The 19133-nt window shown below is 43.7% G+C and overlaps 1 protein-coding gene across 1 annotated transcript in view; it reads right to left on the bottom strand.

Annotated features, from left to right (window-relative positions):
• LOC144507516 (semaphorin-3E-like) overlaps window positions 1–19133 on the bottom strand; it is a 335905-nt gene that overhangs the window by 159616 nt on the left and 157156 nt on the right. Inside the window, exon 5 of the mRNA XM_078234643.1 lies at window positions 15904–15906. Coding sequence (XP_078090769.1) covers window positions 15904–15906 — 3 coding nt within the window. The remainder of the gene's footprint in view (window positions 1–15903; window positions 15907–19133) is intronic.

Below are 19133 nucleotides of genomic sequence, written 5' to 3'. Positions count from 1 at the left end.
CAAGAAGGGGTCATGAGAAGGCCTTGGCAGACAGGATAAAGGAAAATCCCAAGGCATTCTACAAGTATGTTAAGAGCAAGAAGATAAGATGTGAAGGAGTAGGACCTATCAAATGTGACGGTCGGAAAGTCTGTATAGAACCGGTAGAAGTAGCAGAGGTACTCAATGAATACTTTACTTCAGTATTCACAGTGGAAAAGGATCTTGGTAGTTGCAGTGCAGACTTGCAGTGGACTGAGAAGATTGAGCATGTGGACGTTAGGAAAGAGGATGTGTTGGAGCTTTTGAAAAGCATCAAGTTAGGTAAATCGCCGGGACCGGATGGGATGTACCCCAGGTTACTGTGGGAGGCAAGGGAAGAGATTGCTGAGCCTCTGGCGATGATCTTTGCGTCATCAATGGAGACGGGAGAGGTTCCGGAGGATTGGAGGATTGCGGATGTGGTTCCGTTATTCAAGAAAGGGAGAAGAGATAGCCCGGGAAAGTATAGACCAGTGAGTCTAACCTCAGTGGTTGGTAAGTTGATGGAGAAGGTCCTGAGAGGCAGGATTTATGAACATCTGGAGAGGAATAGTATGATCAGAAATAGCCAGCACGGCTTTGTCCAAGGCAGATCATGCCTTACGAGCCTAATTGAATTTTTTGAAGATGTAACTAGACACATAGACGAGGGAAGAGTGGTAGATATAGTTTATATGGATTTCAGCAAGGCGTTTGATAAGATGCCCCATGCAAGGCTTATTGAGAAAGTGAAGGGGCATGGGATACAAGGGGACATTGCCTTGTGGATTCAGAACGGTCTTGCCCACAGAAGGCAAAGAGTGGTTGTAGATGAGTCTTTTTCAGCATGGAGGTCGGTCACCAGTGGAGTGCCCCAGGGATCTGTTCTGGGACCCTTGCTCTTTGTGATTTTTATAAATGACCTGGGTGAGGAAGTGGAAGGATGGGTTGGCAAGTTTGCTGATGACACAAAGGTTGGTGGGGTTGTGGATAGTGTAGAGGGATGTCAGCAGTTGCAACGAGACATAGATAAGATGCAAGACTGGGCGGAGAAGTGACAGATGGACTTCAACCCAGATAAGTGTGTGGTGGTTCATTTTGGCAGGTCGAATAGGATGGAAGAATATAATACTAAGAGTAAGACACTTGGCAGTGTGGAAGATCAGAAGGATCTTGGGGTCCGGGTTCATAGGACGCTCAAAGCAGCGTCGCAGGTAGAGGCTGTGGTTAAGAAGGCGTATGGAATACCGGCCTTCATCAATAGAGGAATTGAGTTTAGAAATCGGGAGATAATGCCGCAGCTGTATAGGACCCTGGTCAGACTCCACCTGGAGTACTGTGCCCAGTTCTGGTCGCCTCATTACAGAAAGGATGTGGAAGCCATAGAAAGGGTGCAGAGGAGATTTACAAGGATGTTGCCTGGATTAGGTGGCATGCCTTATGAGGATAGGTTGAGAGAGCTAGATCTTTTCCCCTTGGAGAAGCGAAGGATGAGAGGTGACCTGATAGAGGTGTATAAGATGTTGAGAGGTATCGATGAAGTGGATTCTCAGAGGCTTTTACCCAGGGCTGAAATGGTTGCCACAAGAGGTCAGAGGTTTAGGGTGCTGGGGAGTAGGTACAGAGGTGATGTTAGGGGCATGGTTTTCACTCAGAGGGTGGTGGGTGCATGGAATCGGCTGCCGGTAGTGGTGGTGGAGGCGGATTCGATAGGGTTTTTTAACAGACGTTTGGATAAGTTCATGGAAGTTAGTAAGATAGAGGGTTATAGATAAGCCTCGTAGGTAGGGACATGTTCGGCGCAACTTGTGGGCCGAACGCCCTGTTTGTGCTGTAGCTTTTCTATGTTCTATGTTCTAAACCTTCTACCCCTCACCATGAACCAATGTCCCCTCGTGACTGACTCGTCAACTAAGAGGAACAGCTGTTCTTTATCCACTCTGTCTATGTCTCTCATAATCTTGTACACCTTGATCAGGTCGCCCCCTCAGTCCTTGCTCCAACAAAAACAACCCAAGCTTACTCAAATTCTCTCCATAACTTAAATGTTCCATCCCAGGCAACATCCTGGTGAATCTCCTCTGCATCCCTTCCAGTGCAATCATATCCTTCCGACCAGAACTGCACACAGTACTCCAGCTGTGGCCTCACCAAAGTTCTATACAACTCCATCATGACTTCCCTGCTTTTGTAATCTATGCCTCGGTTGATAAAGGCAAGTGTTCCATATGCCTTTTTCACCACCCTATTAATATGCCTTTCCACTTTCAGAGATCTGTGGACAAACACACCAAGGTCCCTTTGTTCCACAGAACTTCCTAGTGTCCTACCTTTCAATGAGTACTTCTTTACCAAATTACTCCTTCCAAAGTGTATCACTTTTTCAGGGTTAAATTCCATCTGCCACTTAATATGGGGCCCAACACAGATCCCTCTGGTATGCCATGGGACACTGGCTTCCAGTCACTAAAGCAGCCTTCTGTATTCACCCTCTGTCTTCTGCAGCTGAGCCAATTTTGAATCTACTTTATCAAATTACCCGTTATCCCATGTGTATTTACCTTCTTTACAAATCTCCCACGTGGGACCTTGTTAAAGGCTTTGCTGAAATCCACATAGACTACATCGGCTGCACTACCCTCATCTACACAGGGCGACACTGCTACCTCACAGCACCAGGAATCTGGGTTCAATTTCAGCCTCGGGTCACTGTCTGTGTGGAGGTTGCATGTTCTCCCCATGTCTGCGTGGGTTTCTTCTGGTTGCTCCAGTTTCCTCCCACAGGCCAAAGATGTGTGGGTTAGGTTGATTGGTCATGCTAAATTGGCCCTAGTGTCAGGGGATTAACAGATTAAATATGTGGGGTTATGGGAATAAGACCTGGTATGATTGTGGTCAGTACAGACTTGATGGGCCAACTGGCCTCCTGCACTTTAGAGATTCTATGAGACACACTTAGTCAGCTCCTCAAAAAAATTCAGTCAGCTATGTTAGGCATGACCTCCCTCTGACGAAGAATGCTGACTATCCCTGATCAAGCTTTGCCTCTCCAAGTGGATAAAAATGCTCTCCTTCAGAAGTTTCTCCATTAGTTTCCCTACCACTGACGTGAGATTTACTAGTCTGTAGTTCCCTGGTTTATCTCTTCAAAATTTTTTAAATAGCAGAACCGCATTAGCAGTTCTCCGGTCCTCTGGCACCTCCCGGAGGCCAGAGAGTAATTAAGAATTTAGGTCAGAGCCTCTACATTCTCCTCCTTTGCCTCCCACACAATTCATCCGGACCTGAAGATTTGTCCACTTTTAAACCCGCCAACGTCTCCATTATCTTGTCCTTTCCTGTGTCAATTTGCTCAAGAACCTCACAGTCTCTCAGCCTCTTAGGGTAAATCCCCTCTGAGCAGCCTTCAATGTATTTATATCCTTTCTTAAATAAGGAGACTAAAACAGCCAACAGTATTCAAGATGTGATCTCACCAATGCCCTGTTTAACTGAAGCATAACACCCATACTTTCAGTCAATTCCTCTCATAATAAAGGATAGCATTTCATTAGCCTTCTTCATTACATGCTGTCCCTGTATATTAACATTTTCTGACTCATGCACTCGAGCACCTAGATCCCTCTGCACCTTGGAATACTGCAGCCATTCACCATTTAAGTAATACTCGATCTCCCATATTTTTGCCCATTCACTCAACCTCCTTGTGTCTTTTTTACAACCTACTTTTCTGCCTACTTTTGTGACATCTGCAAATTTATCTATCCTGCCTTCACTTCCTTCATCTAAGTCGCTGATGATCTAAATTGTAAAAAGCTGAGATCCCAGCACACACCACTGCGGGACTCCAATCATCACATCCCGTCAATCAGACCCATTTATGCACACTCTTTGATTTCTGCCAACCAGCCAATCCTCCATCTGTTCAGATTCCAGCATTATCGTTATTATACTGAAACCATGATTTACTCTGAGTTCTTTTATCAGTCCTACCTCTTCCTCAAGTTTTCGGGAGAAGATGGTGATGGCAGGTTGCTATTTGGCACTACCCCAGCTAATCGACCCACACAGTAAGGCAAGACTGAGTAACAAAGGGTCTGAACCGTCAAATGTTTGCTTCTATTTGAGGAATATTTTCACCAAATGGGCAATTTGTTTAATAAAAAAGGGCGCAGAGTAATTGGGCACATCTTCCCCAAATATTGTGACGAGCTATATCCACAATTAGATGTTTCACATCCAAACTTTAAAATATAGATAACTCTTTCCATTTGTCCATTCCTGAGCCCATGGAAATGTTTCACACTGATTGGAAAGTTATCACAAAGTTAGAATGACTCAAAAGTTAATCTCAATAATTAGTCTCACAACACCAGCTTAAAGTCCAACAGGTTTATTTGGTAGCACGAGCTTTCAGAGCGCTGCCCCTTCATCAGGTGAGTGAAGAGTTGTGTTCACAAACAGGGCATATATAGACACAAACTCAATTACAAGATAATGGTTGGAATGTGAGTCTCAATCTTAATAATGAAACATTAAAATATTATGGTCATATTGCTTGCAGTTATAATTTAAATATTATAGAACTGTAAGTCCTATCTCTTTTTTCCACATAAGGCATATTATAGCCAGTCTTATAAATTCTTCACTTGGTATTTGGGGGAAGGAAGATAAATGTGTAATGACTCAATAAATCATAAAAATACATTTCCCACTGCTTCATCAGTCAAACTGATTGAATTCTTATTGCCATTCTTTGGATTTTCAATTACTGTAATGATACAGAGCAACACAACACTTTATATTTATATTGTCAATGTTCTCACCCACACATTGCTTGCTCATTAAGATGTGGATCAAAGTACAGTCTGTAACAGTTTTTCTAAGTTAATAATTCACTGTTTGGACAATAACGTTTAATTTAGTAAAAGCCATCTGAAAGTCCCTGATAACAAAAAGTTTGCGCTTTCTCTACCCTGGTAATTCTACAAACAAACATACAAAATAGGAGCAGGAGGCCATTCGGCCCCTCCATCATTCAACAAGATCAGGGATGATCTGTTTGTGTTTCAGGTTCTGTATGCCCATCTACCCCCGATAATCTTCGATTCCCCTGCCCAACAAGAATCTATCTACCTCTGCCTTAAAAAATATCCAGTGACCAGCTTCCAACGTCTTCTGAGGCAGAGAAGTTCCACAGTTGCACAACGATCTGAGAAAAAAAGATCTCTTTATCTCTGTCCTATAGGGGCTTCCCCTGATGTGAAAACAGTGCCCCCTGGTTCTCGACTTACCCACACCAGGGAACATCTTTTCCACGTTGATCTGGTCAGAACTATTCAGGATCTTATTTACATCAATTAAGTCACCCCTCACAAGCCCAGCCTGTCCAATCTATCTTCATAAGACAACCTATTCAGTGCAGGTATCCATCTAGTAAACCTCTGAAAGACCTCCAATGCTTTTATGTCCATCCTTAAATAAGGTAACCAAAACTGCACAGAGGATTCAAGATGTATACATCAACGGTGATGGTATCCAGATCACCAACAACCTGTCCTGGTCCCTCCATGCTGATGCTATAGTTAAGAAAGCCTACCACTGCCTCTCCTTTCTCAGGAGGCTAAAGAAATTCAGCATGTCCGCTCTTACCAATTTTTACAGATGCACCATAGAAAGCATTCTTTCTGGATGTATCACAGCTTGGTATGCTCTGGCCAAGACTGCAAGAAACTACAAGGGTTGTGAACATAGCCCAGTCCATCACGCAAACCAGCCTTTCATCCATTGACACTGTCTACACTTCCCGCTGCGTCGGAAAAGCAGCCAGCAAAATCAAGGAACTCACACAGCCTGGTCATACTCTCTTCCACCTTCTTCTGTCAGGCAACAAGAACAAAAGCCTGAGATCCCATACCAACCGACTCAAGAACAGTTTCTTCACTGATGCCATCAGATCTTTGAATGGACCTACCATATATTGAGCTGATTTTCTCTTCACTCTATCTATAACTGCAACATTATATTCTGCATCCTCTCCTTTCCTTCTCCCCTATGTACTCTATGAACAGTATGTTTTTGTCTATAGAGCACAAGAAACAATACTTTTCACTGTATCCCAATACATAGAACCATAGAACATTACAGCATAGAAACAGGCCTTTTGGCCCTTCTTGGCTGTGCCGAACCATTTTTCTGCCTAGTCCCACTGACCTGCATCTGGACCATATCCCTCCACAGCCCTCTCATCCATGTACCTGTCCAAGTTTTTCTTAAATGTTAAAAGTGAGCCCGCATTCATCACTTCATCTGGCAGCTCATTCCACACTCCCACCACTCTGTGTGTGAAGAAGCCCCCCCTAATATTCCCTATAAACTTTTTCCCCTTCACCCTTAACCCATGCCCTCTAGTCTTTTTCTCCCCTAGCCTCAGTGGAAAAAGCCTGCCTGCATTCACTCTATCTATACCCATCATAATTTTATACACCTCTATCAAATCTCCCCTCATTCTTCTACGCTCCAGGGAATAAAGTCCTCACCTATTCAACCTTTCTCTGTAACTCAGTTTCTCAAGTCCTGGCAACATCCTTGTAAACCTTCTCTGCACTCTTTCAACCTTATTAACATCCTTCCTGTAATTAGGTGACCAAAACTGCACACAGTACTCTAAATTCGGCCTCACCAATGTCTTATACAACCTCACCATAACATTCCAACTCTTATACTCAATACTTTGATTTATAAAGGCCAATGTACCAAAAGCACTCTTTACGACCCTATCTACCTGTGACGCCACTTTTAGGAAATTATGTATCTGTATTCCCAGATCCCTCTGTTCTACTACACTCTTCAGTGTCCTACCATTTACCTTGTATGTTCTACCTTGGTTTGTCCTTGCAAAGTGCAATACCTCACACTTGTCTGCATTAAACTCCATCTGCCATTTTTCAGCCCATTTTTCTAGTTGGTCCAAATCCCTCTGCAAGCTTTGAAAACCTTCCTCACTGTCCACTACACCTCCAATCTTTGTATCATCAGCAAATTTGCTGATCCAATTTACCACATTATCATCCAGATCATTGATATAGATGACAAACAACAATGGACCCAACACCGATCCCTGCGGCACACCACTAGTCACAGGCCTCCACTCAGAGAAGCAATCCTCCACTACCACTCTCTGGCTTCTTCCATTGAGCCAATGTCTAATCCAATTTACTACCTCTCCATGTATACCTAGCGACTGAACCTTCCTAACTAACCTCCCATGAGGGATCTTGTAAAAGAGATTTCTTCCGACCACCTGCCAGAGTTATTAGACCAATCACATGACAGGTAGTGATGATATGATCTTCACCATAATGACTATCTGTTAGAAAAATAGTTTAAAATGATGTTTTTTTTAAAAAAAAGCATCCAACTATCTCTTGAAGCTGACGCGTGCTTTTCTCTCTGTCCTGGGTGTCTGTGTAATGCGTTATTTGTAGCACGAGTTCTCCTCCTTGGTATTGGGAACCTCATCTTACAGAAAATGGACTCTTTTGGGCAGTCCATCAAACAATGATTTCCTGGGAAGGGAAATTGAAAGTGAACATCAGCTTCTTTCTCTGAAGAAAAGATAAAACATGCAAAATAACTGAACCAATTAAAATAAAAGTGATGGTATTGATGCACTATCAATAAGGCGAAAGACTACCGATATGCCAATATAAGTGTAGGCTTTTATTCACAACAGAATCAGGAGCAGATCCCAACAATTAACCGACCTGGACTGAACAAGGGGGAGGAGACAGCCACCTTTATACTAGGTGCTGAGGGGAGGCACCAAACTGGAAGGGGATGTGTCCAGGTATGACAAACACACACAACGGTGGTCCATATAGGACAAAGGCACAACTGAGGTCCACCACAGGTATAATATAGTGTGACATGTATTTAACACAGAAACATTCCGTGGGATTTTTCTGTCCGTTTTAACAAAGGGAGCGCCTCATTTGATGTTCAGGGATTAATGCCTTCACTAAACTGGCAAAGTTACATTAATGTTGTAACATGGTTTTTAACACCGCTCTCAGTGTTAGAGCCATTATTAGTTGGAGTTGTATTGGAATGCACAAGATATCCTATACGCAGACTGACGGCTCAGCTGGTTGGTTTGGATTGTGTAATAGCTGTGAGCAACTGATGACCAACAAGGTAGATAAACAAACAGGGGGTTATTTGGGGGAAAATAACTCTATACAAGACAGAGATAAGAATGCTTCCCAACTCTGTGACTCCTGGACTCCCACTGCCAGAAAGCCCCTGCTCTCGCTCTTGTTTCGCATGCTTCACTGTGATTGGCCCGATGGGTCATGTTGCCCCCAACAATAACACACCCCTTAAAGGGGCATGCTACCACAGGTTAATACCACAGTGAGGCAGCATCCAGTTATTTTTGCTTGTAAATTGCAAATTTTCAATTGAAATCAACCATCTGAGGAACTGTCATGAGAAGTCACTTCTCCACATGGCACAGCTTTCGTGTGAACGGTAGATAGGGTACACCAATTTGCACAGAAGCATCTCACATCGTCATGTCGACGTTTAATGTTCAGTGTTCCTTGCAGAACACTAGTACATTTGCTCTCTGCAATTCACAAATCAGTTTGAACCCAAACCAGTCTTTGATAAAATACATATCCCATTTCATATTTATACATTACTTTTCTATCTCTGTGATTTGCTGAATGGACAATATCAGCACATGGAACAAATATCCGCATGGGGTTTCTGGAAGCATCTGCTAGTGATCTCTGCATAAAATGTGCACCAACTCAAAATAGTTATAGAGCAATCAGGTCCGTCCACCAAGACTAGTCATTACTTTCAATGGGTCTTTCCAAGCTGAGTTTTGTTTTTTATATGGAGATAAATGTCGAACAAGATAGAGGCTGACTAACAGTGAAACATCCCAGACACGCACAAATGCAGATACTCACTAAAAGATTGGTTCATCAATCTCATTCAAATAATTTTCAGGTTTTGTTTTATTTCTCTGCATCCTTGTGCGGTAATAAAAATGCTGTTTTCATCATTTTCCTGCCAACATACTCCTTGACCACAATGTCTTTTATCAATATTGTTGTATTGCCCTCCATGGGGCATTTATTGCAAAAGCTTTTCAGTGAAGCCATTGCCAAGATATGAAAACAATAACACTCTGGAATTCTTAGGAACCAAGCATTGTTATCTTTCCTCACTTCTTACATAAATGTCTTCCCATTTTGGGGAACATGTTCTGTTGGGACTGGAGATTACAACTAATTTTTACACATAACATTGTCCAGAAAGCCGGACAATTCCAGAACATCTCCTTAATCGAGCTTTGGTCACTATCCCCAATTCCTTCCATCTCAGATCATCCACTGTCACAGCACCTATTTGTGCATTGTGGGGATATAATTTCTGAACATCAGAGGTACTGCATAAATACGAGTTGTTGTACCGAACTATCATGGATGGCAATTAAATGTCAGCTTGGAACTCCGTACAATAGAAGATTAACATTAGTCGCTGTTTTATGAATCTTGGGTGCAATGTTTCAGTCCTGAAACAAACTGCAGTCAGATTGCCATTTCCCACAAAATTATCCATTCCTTGACAAAAAATGAGATTGAGGAGAATCATAAAGGGGTTTATATTGGCATATAATTCAAGATTCACATTTTCACGAAGACCTTCTAGAGTAGGTGAGTTCTGTACACCCAGGAAAATTATTGTGCATTTGTTCTTAATTACTGACATTTGATCGCAAAGCAAGTAGTTGTTTAAATACAGGTGGGCACTGTCAGAATCGGGCCTTACCAAAGGTGGGCATTGTCACAATGGGACACTGTCGTAGACAGATACTGTCGTAGGTGGGCACTGTTGTAAATGGGCACTGTCACAATTGGGCACTGTCGCAGTCATGCATTGTCACAGGTGGGCACTGTCGCAGACAGGTACTGTCACAGATGGGCACTGTCACAATTAGGCACTATCGCAGTCATGCATTGTCACAGGTGGGCACTGTCGCAGACAGGTACTGTCACAGATGGGCACTGTCACAATTAGGCACTATCGCAGTCATGCATTGTCGTAGGTGGGCACTGTTGCAAATAGGCACTGTCACAATTGGGTACTGTCATAATCAGGCACTATCGCAGGTGGGCACTGTCGCAGGTGGACACCTTGATAAGTGCAAGGTGATTCAGTTTGGTAGGACAAATTTGAATGCGGATTACAGGGTCAACGGCAGGGTTCTGAGGAATGTGAAGGAACAGAGAGATCTTGGGGTTCATATCCACAGATCTCTGAAGCTGCCACTCAAGTGGATAGAGCCGTGAAGAAGGCCTATAGTGTGTTAGCGTTTATTAACAGAGGGTTTGAGTTTAAGAGCCGTGGGGTTATGCGGCAACTGTACAGGACCTTGGTGAGACCACATTTGGAATATTGTGTGCAGTTCTGGTCACCTCACTCTAAGAAGGATGTGGAAGCATTGAAAAGAGTGCAAAGGAGATTTACCAGGATGCTGCCTGGGTTGGAGGGTAGGTCTTATGAGGAAAGGTTGAGGGAGCTCAGGCTTTTCTCTTTAGAGCAGAAGAGGATGAGAGGTTACTTAATAGAGGTTTATAAGATGATGAGGGGGGAATAGATAGAGTGGATGTTCAGAGACTATTTCTTCGGGTGGATATAGCTGTTACTAGGGGGCATAACTATAAAGGTTCATGGTGGGAGATCTAGGAAGGATGTCCGAGGTATGTTCTTTATACAGAGAGTGGTTGGTGTGTGGAATGGACTGCCTGCTGTGATAGTGGAGTCGGACACTTTAGGAACTTTCAAGCGGTTATTGGATAGGCACATGGAGCACACCAGAATGATAGGGAGTGGGATAGCTTGATCTTGGTTTCAGACAAAGCTCAGCACAACATCGAGGGCCGAAGGGCCTGTACTGTGCTGTACTGTTCTATGTTCTAAGAGCAGGTCAGAGGCTAGGAATACTGTGGTGAGTAACTCACCTCCAGACTCCCAAAGTCTATCCACCATCTACAAGGCACAAGTCAGGAGTGTGATGGAATACTCCCCACTTGCCTGGTGCAGCTCCAACAACACTCAAGAAGCTTAGCACCATCCAGGACAAAGCAGCCCACTTAATTGGCACTACATCTACAAATATTCAATCCCTCCACCACCGACTCTCAGTAGCAGCAGTGTGTACTATCTACAAGATGCACTGCAGCAATTCACCAAACATCCTTAGACAGCACCTTCCAAAACCCAGGACCACTTCCATCTAGAAGGACAAGGGCAGAAGATATATGGGAACACCACCACCAAGTTCCCCTCCAAGCCACCCACCGTCCTGACTTGGAAATATATCGCCGTTCCTTCACAGTCGCTGGGTCAAAATCCTGGAATTCCCTCCCTAATGGCATTGTTGGTAAACCCACAGAACATGAATTGCAGCAACTCAAGAAGGCAGCTCACCACCACCTTCTTAAGGGCAACTAGGGGTGGGCAATAAATGCTGGCCAGCCAGCAATGCCCATGTCCCATGAATGAATGATAAAAAGTGAATGAACCTTCAAAGCTTTGGCAACAAAAGGGGAACTCTTGGGGAAGTAAAATATATAACTGAGTTAAATAAAGCCAAAGAACAAAGAAAATTACAGGACAGGAACAGGCCTTTGGCCCTCCAAGCCTGCACTGACCATGCTGCCCAACTGAACTAAAACCCCTTACCCTTCCGGGGACCATATCCCTCTATCTCCATCCGATTCAAGTATTTATCATGACGCCCCTTAAAAGTCACTATCGTATCTGCTTCCACTACCTCCCCCGGCAACGAGTTACAGGCACCCACCACCCTCTGTGTAAAATGCCTTGTACATTTCCTTTAACCTTGCCCCTCGCACCTTAAACCTGTACCCCCTCATAATTGACTCTTCCACCCTGGGAAAAAGCTTCTGACTATCCACTCTGTCCGTGCCCCTCATAATCTTGTAGACTTCTCTCAGGTCGCCCCTCAACCTCTGTCGTTCCAGTGAGAACAAACCAAGTTTCTCAACCTCTCCTCATAGCTAATGCCCTCCATACCAGACAACATCCTGTTAATAGCTGAAGTCTTTATAAGCTATAATGTTAAAAGTGTTTGCTTTATTTAATTTCTCTTTATATATGATCAAGTTTGTTTTTGTTCAGATGCATGAAATTGTGCAGTGTCATTCTTTCAATTAATCCCTGTCTGGATTCTTTCTTTAAACATTAACAGTCCTTAACAGCAACATAACAATACATTGCGCCATTGCTAAAGGAGTGGATGATGATTTTCCAAACCATTTATGAAATACTATCACATAATGAAATTGAATTGAAATGATCTGCCAAACTTTCTGTCCTGCCCATTACGATTCCTGTGGTAGGCGGTTGTGAAAGTGTTTGCTAATTCAGTGGAAATACCATTGCATTCATGTCCAGTGCAGCAGGCTTTTAACACAATTGGGAACATTACTGGGGACAACGGGGGTTAGTAAGGGTGGATACTGGAAGGTTTTTTTATTGGGCTGACACTTCCTTCCTGACCGAAATTCCTTGAGCAGTGGGAACTGATGTATCGCTAACATCCCCTACTCACTGATACGTGGCAAAGAGCAGCTAGGCTGGCATCTTACCATCCAATAGAATTTATGCCTGTGATGGCTCTGGCACCATGAACCAGACATAGGATACAGTCAGCTGGCAAAATGGAGCTCACCTCATTTAGAAAGGTTGGTATGCAACCAGTGTATACCAGCTTCTGAGGTCTACCTATATGGAATGTGGGCTCATCCAGCAGAGTTAGATGCATTTAATCTTATGTATTCCAACTGGAACCTTTTGTGTGATTATGATGATGTAAAACCTTGGGCTTATTTACAGTATAAGACACAAGGCACCAATTACTGATCGTGCATTTGGTAAACATGTTGTGGGTTCATTTATTATGATAGTGATGCAATTCCCTTCCAGTGATGTCATACTCGTATCCCTTATCGGCATATTGCAGTATAACCTGGGGCCAATGCACAGACGAGCTGCCCCACTGCACTATGACAGAGAACTGAGGCCAAGGGAATTGGATTTAGGTTCATTATAGTTCAGCACAGCAGCTTTCAGTCCTCTGTGTAACAGGACTCAAACTCCATACAGCAGCAAGCAGACTCTGTAAATCAATATCGTGAGTAATCAGTCTCACTATCAGAGTCCACATGCTGAAAGAAACAGTTGAGTGCAGCTGCCTGCAGCTTAATGAGGTGCAGAGTAATTAACTTGACTATAATTGTCTATGTGCTCAGAATCGTATGTTGTGGTTGTACTTTATGGACCAGGTTTAATTGGCAGTGTCAGAGTCAAGGGCCAGCACCAAGCTTAATGTAGGTCATCACTGGATTGGTCCAAAGGAGGGAAGTTTTACTGGCATTATCTCTTCCTGCAGTGAAAGGATGTCCTGAGACATGGTACATTGGGGAAACCATGCAGATGCTACGACAACGGATGAATGAACACCGCTTGACAATCACCAGGCAGGAGTGTTCTCTTCCTGTTGGGGAGCACTTCAGCGGTCACGGGCAATCAGCCTCTGATCTCCGGGTAAGCGTTCTCCAAGGCGGCCTTCACGACACACGACAACACAGAGTCGCTGAGCAGAGACTGATAGCCAAGTTCCGCACACATGAGGACAGCCTCAACCGGGATATTGGGTTCATGTCACACTATCTGTAACCCCCACAACCTGCCTGGATGTGCAAAATCTCACTAGCTTTCCTGTCTGGAGACAAAGAACAAAGAACAGTACAGCACAGGAAACAGGCCCTTCGGCCCTCCAAGCCTGTGCCACTCCTTGGTCCAACTAGACCAATCGTTTGTATCCCTCCATTCCCAGGCTGCTCATGTGACTATCCAGGTAAGTCTTAAACGATGTCAGCGTGCCTGCCTCCACCACCCTACTTGGCAGCGCATTCCAGGCCCCCACCACCCTCTGTGTAAAAAACGTCCCTCTGATATCTGAGTTATACTTCGCCCCTCTCACCTTGAGCCCGTGACCCCTCGTGATCGTCACCTCCGACCTGGGAAAAAGCTTCCCACTGTTCACCCTATCTATACCCTTCATAATTTTGTACACCTCTATTAGATCTCCCCTCATTCTCCGTCTTTCCAAGGAGAACAACCCCAGTCTACCCAATCTCTCCTCATAGCTAAGATCCTCCATACCAGGCAACATCCTGGTAAACCTTCTCTGCACTCTCTCTAACGCCTCCACGTCCTTCTGGTAGACAATACACATCTCTTTAACCTGTGCTTAATGCTCCCTCCACTCACATTGTCTGTACCTTTAAGACTTGATTAGCTGTAAAGACTCACATTCCAATCATTATTCATGTAAATTGAGTTTGTGTCTTTGTGCCTTGTTTGTAATCAGAACTCCCACCCACCTGACGAAGGAACAGCCTGTTCCGAAAGCTCGTAGCTTTTGCTAAAACAAGAAACAGAGTTTATTTCAAATGTTTCCCTGGCAGGACAGAACTTGAGCATTGCTGGAAAAAGAGACAAGCTGTCAAAGTTTTGTGCATTGCACTCATCAGAACTAGGAATACCAAATTTCAAAAGGAACAACAATTTATACTGCATGAGAAAACGGGTGCTGATTGGTTGGCAATTTGGCTCTGATTAGTTGAGTCGTTGCCATGGTGAAAACAAATTGGAGGTATTACCCCATGCTTTTGTTAATTGAATAAAGGTGTAATTTCTGCACATGTCAGGAGACGCCTCCACAAATAAATATCTGTAGCTTGCTCTTTACAAACATAAATGAGCTGTTTTGGGAGTCTGACTGATGTGAACAAAAGAAAATATGAAATAGGAGCAGAAGTAGGCCATTCGGCCCCTTGAACCTGCTCCAACATTCAATAAGATCAGGGATGATCTGTTTGTGTTTAAAGTTCCACATTCCCATCGACCCCCAATCACCTCAGATTCCCCTGCCACAAAATAATCTATCTACCTCTGCTTTAAAAATATCCAATGACACAGTCTCCACTGCCTTCTGAGACAGAGTTCCAAAGTCACACAACCCTCAGAGAATAAATCTCATCATCTCTGTCCTAAAAGGGTGACCCCTAATTTTAAATCAGTGCCTACTACCTCTGGACTCACACATAAGAGGTCCACCTTGTCAATATCATTCATAAGAACTCGGAGCAGGAATAGGCCATCTGGCCCCTCGAGCCTGCTCCGCCATTCAATAAGATCATGGCTGATCTTTTTGTGGACTCAGCTCCACTTACCCGCCCACTCACCATAACCCTTAATTCCTTTACTGTTCAAAAATTTATCTATCCTTGCCTTAAAAATATTCAATGAGGTAGCCTCAACTGCTTCACTGGACAGGGAATTCCACAGATTCACAACCCTTTGTGTGAAGAAGTTCCTCCTCAACTCAGTCCTAAATCTGCTTTCCCTTATATTGAGGCTATGCCCCTTAGTTTTAATTTCAGCCGCCAGTGGAAACAACTTCCCTGCTTCTATCTTATCTATTCCCTTCATAATCTTATATGTTTCTATAAGATCTCCTCTCATTCTTCTGAATTCCAATGAGTATAGCCCCAGTCTACTCAGTTTCTCCTCATAAGTCAACCCTCTCAACTCCGGAATCAACCTAGTGAATCTCCTCTGCACCTCCTCCAGTGCCAGCATATCCTTTCTCAAGTAAGGAGACCAAAACTGCACACAGTCCTCCAGGTGTGGCCTCACCAGCACCTTATACAGCTGCAACATAATCTCGCTGTTTTTAAACTCCATCCCTCGAGCAATGAAGGACAAAATTCCATTTGCCTTCTTAATTACCTGCTGAACCTGCAAACCAACTCCTTGAGATTCCTGCACAAAGACACCCAGGTCCCTCTGCACAGCAGCATGCTGCAATTTTTTACCATTTAAATAATGGGCCATTTTGCTGTTATTCCTACCAAAATGAGTACAAACCCAATCTGCTCAGTCTCTCCTCATAATCAACACCACTCATCTCTGGTATCAACCTGGTGAACCTTCTCTGCACTCCCTCCAAGGCCAATATATCCTTCCGCAAATAAGGGGATCAATACTGCACACAGTTTTCCAGCTGTGGCCTCACCAATGCCCTGTACAGATGCAGCAAGACATCTCTGCTTTTATATTCTATCCCCCTTGCGATATAGGCCAACATCCCATTTGCCTTCTTGATCACCTGTTGCACCTGTAGACTGGGTTTTTGCATCTCATGCACAAGGACCCCCAGGTCCCTTTGCACAGTAGCATGTTGTAATTTTTTTCCATTTAGATAATAATCCAATTTGCTATTATTTCCTCCAAATTGAATAACCTCGCATTTGTCAACATTATACTCCATCTGCCAGATCTTCGCCCACTCACTCAGCCTGTCCAAATCTCTCTGCAGACCTTCTACGCCCTCCACATGATTCACTTTTCTACTTATCTTTGTGTCATCTGCAAACTTTGTTACCCTACACTCAGTCCCCTCCTCCAGATTGTCTATATAAATGGTAAATAGTTGAGGCCCCAGTACCGATCCCTGCGGCACGCCACTAGTTACCATCTGCCAACCAGAAAAGCACCCATTTATTCCGACTCTCTGCTTCCTGTCAGATAGCCAATCTCCAATCCATGCTAACACCCTGCCCCCAACTCCGTGTGACCCAATCTTCTTCAGCAATCTTTTGTGAGGCACCTTATCAAACGCCTTTTGGACATCCAAAAACACAGCATCCACCGGTTCCCCTCCGTCAACCGCACTAGTCACATCTTCATAAAAATCCAACAAGTTCGTCAAGCACGACTTTCCCCTCATGAATCCATGCTGCATCTGCTTAATCGAACCATTCTTATCCAGATGGCCTGCTATTACTTCTTTAATGATGGATTCCAGCATTTTCCCAACTACAGACGTCAAGCTAACCGGCCTGTAGTTACCCGCCTTTTGTCTATTTCCTTTTTTAAACAGCGGCGTAACATTAGCCGTTTTCCAATCCGCCTGCACTACCCCAGAATCCAACGAATTTTGATAAATAATCACTAACGCATCCGCTATTACCTCTGACATTTCTTTCAGTACCCTGGGATGCATTCCATCCGGGCCCGGGGACTTGTCCACCTTCAGTCCCGTTAGTCTACCAAGCACTGCCTCCCTGGTAACATTAATTGTATTGAGTACCTCTCCTACCAACCCTCTATCGTTAATATTCGGTAAACTATTTGTGTATTCCACCGTGAAGACCGACACAAAAAACTTATTTAAAGCTTCAGCCATTTCCTCATTTCCCACTATTAAATCCCCCCACTCGTCCTCCAAGGGTCATCAATTTTTGGCATGTTATTTGTGTCTTCCACTGTGAAGACCGACACAAAATACCTGTTCAATGCCTCAGCCATTTTCTCATTTCCAGTTATTACATCCCCCTTCTCGTCCTCAAAAGGACAAATGTTTACTTTCGCCACTCTTTTTCGTTTTATATATTTATAGAAACTTTTGCTATCTGTTTTTATATTCTGAGCTGGTTTACTCTCATAATCCAACTTACCTTTCTTTATAACCTTTTTCGTGGCTTTCTGCTGATCTTTAAAGATTTCCCAATCCTCTAGGTTCCCACTAATCTTTGCTACTTCGTATGCATTTCTTTCAATTTGATACCCTCCTTTATTTCCTTAGATGTCCATGGTTGATTATTTCTTTTTCTACAGTCCTTCCTTATCACTTTTGCTGAGCACTGTGAAAGATCGCTTTGAAGGTCCTCCATTGTTCCTCAATTGTCCCACCATAAAGTTTTTGCTCCCAGTCTACCTTAGCCAACTCCTCCCTCATCCCTTTATAGTCTCCTTTGCTTAAGCACAAGACACTGGTATTGGATTTTACCTTCTCAAGCTCCATCTGTATTTTAAATTCAACCATACTGTGGTCGCTTCTTCCAAGAGGATCTCTAACTGCAAGATCATTAGTTATTCCCGTCTCATTACACAGGACCAGATCTAGGATAGCTTGCCCCCTTGTTGGTTTCATTACATACTGTTCAAGGAAGCTATTGCGGATACATTCTATGAACTCCTCCTCAAGGCTGCCTTGACCGACCTGGTTTGACCAATTGATATGTAGATTAAAATCCTCCATGATAATTGCTGTACCATTTTTACATGCATCAGTTATTTCTTGGTTTATTTCTCGCCCCACCATGATGTCAGCATTTAGTGCACTATAGACTACGCCTATCAGTGACTTTTTCTCCTTACTATTTCTAATTTCCATCCAAATGGATTCAACCTTTTTTTCCATAGAACCGATATCATCTCTCACCACTGCCCTGATATCATCCTTAAATATCAGAGCTACATCACCTCCCTTACCTTCCTGTCGGTCCCTCTGAACAGTCTGATACCCCTGGATATTCAACTCCAAGTCGTGACCATCCTGCAACCATGTCTCTGTAATGGCCACCAAATCATACTCGTTTGCAATGATTTGTGCCGTCAACTCATTTACCTTGTTTCAAATGCTACGAGCATTCAGATAAAGTGCCCTTATGCCAGTTTTTGTACCTTCTTTTTGAATTCTAACACTTCCATTAATAATATCTCCTGAGTTCGCCTTCCTTTTAACTTTTTTCCTGATTTTTGATGTCGTTGGAACCTTCTCCCCACATTTTGTCCTTGCTCCCTCCTTCTCAGACTCCTTACATAGGTTCCCATCCCCCTGGCATATTAGTTTAAACCCTCCCCAACCGCTCGAGCAAACGCTCCTCCTCGGACATGAGTCCCAGTCCTGCCCAGGTGTAACCCGTCCAATTTGTACAGGTCCCCCCCTCCCCCAGAACCGGTCCCAATGCCCCAGGAATCTGAAACCCTCCCCCTGACACCATCTCTTCAGCCACGTATTTATCCGATATATCCTTTCATTTCTACTCTGGCTAGCACGTGGCACCAGTAGTAATCCTGAGACCACTGCCTTTGAGGTCCGATTTCTTAATTTTCTTCACAGCTCCCTTTATTCTGCTTTTAGATTTGTATGTCCTTGAATCAACTCATCCCTT

Source organism: Mustelus asterias, chromosome 19 (genome assembly GCF_964213995.1).
Source record: "Mustelus asterias chromosome 19, sMusAst1.hap1.1, whole genome shotgun sequence".
In the NCBI taxonomy this organism is placed as follows: Eukaryota; Metazoa; Chordata; class Chondrichthyes; order Carcharhiniformes; family Triakidae; genus Mustelus; species Mustelus asterias.
The sequence above is the reverse complement of the archived record's forward strand: the minus strand, read 5'-3'. Positions and strand labels throughout refer to the sequence as shown.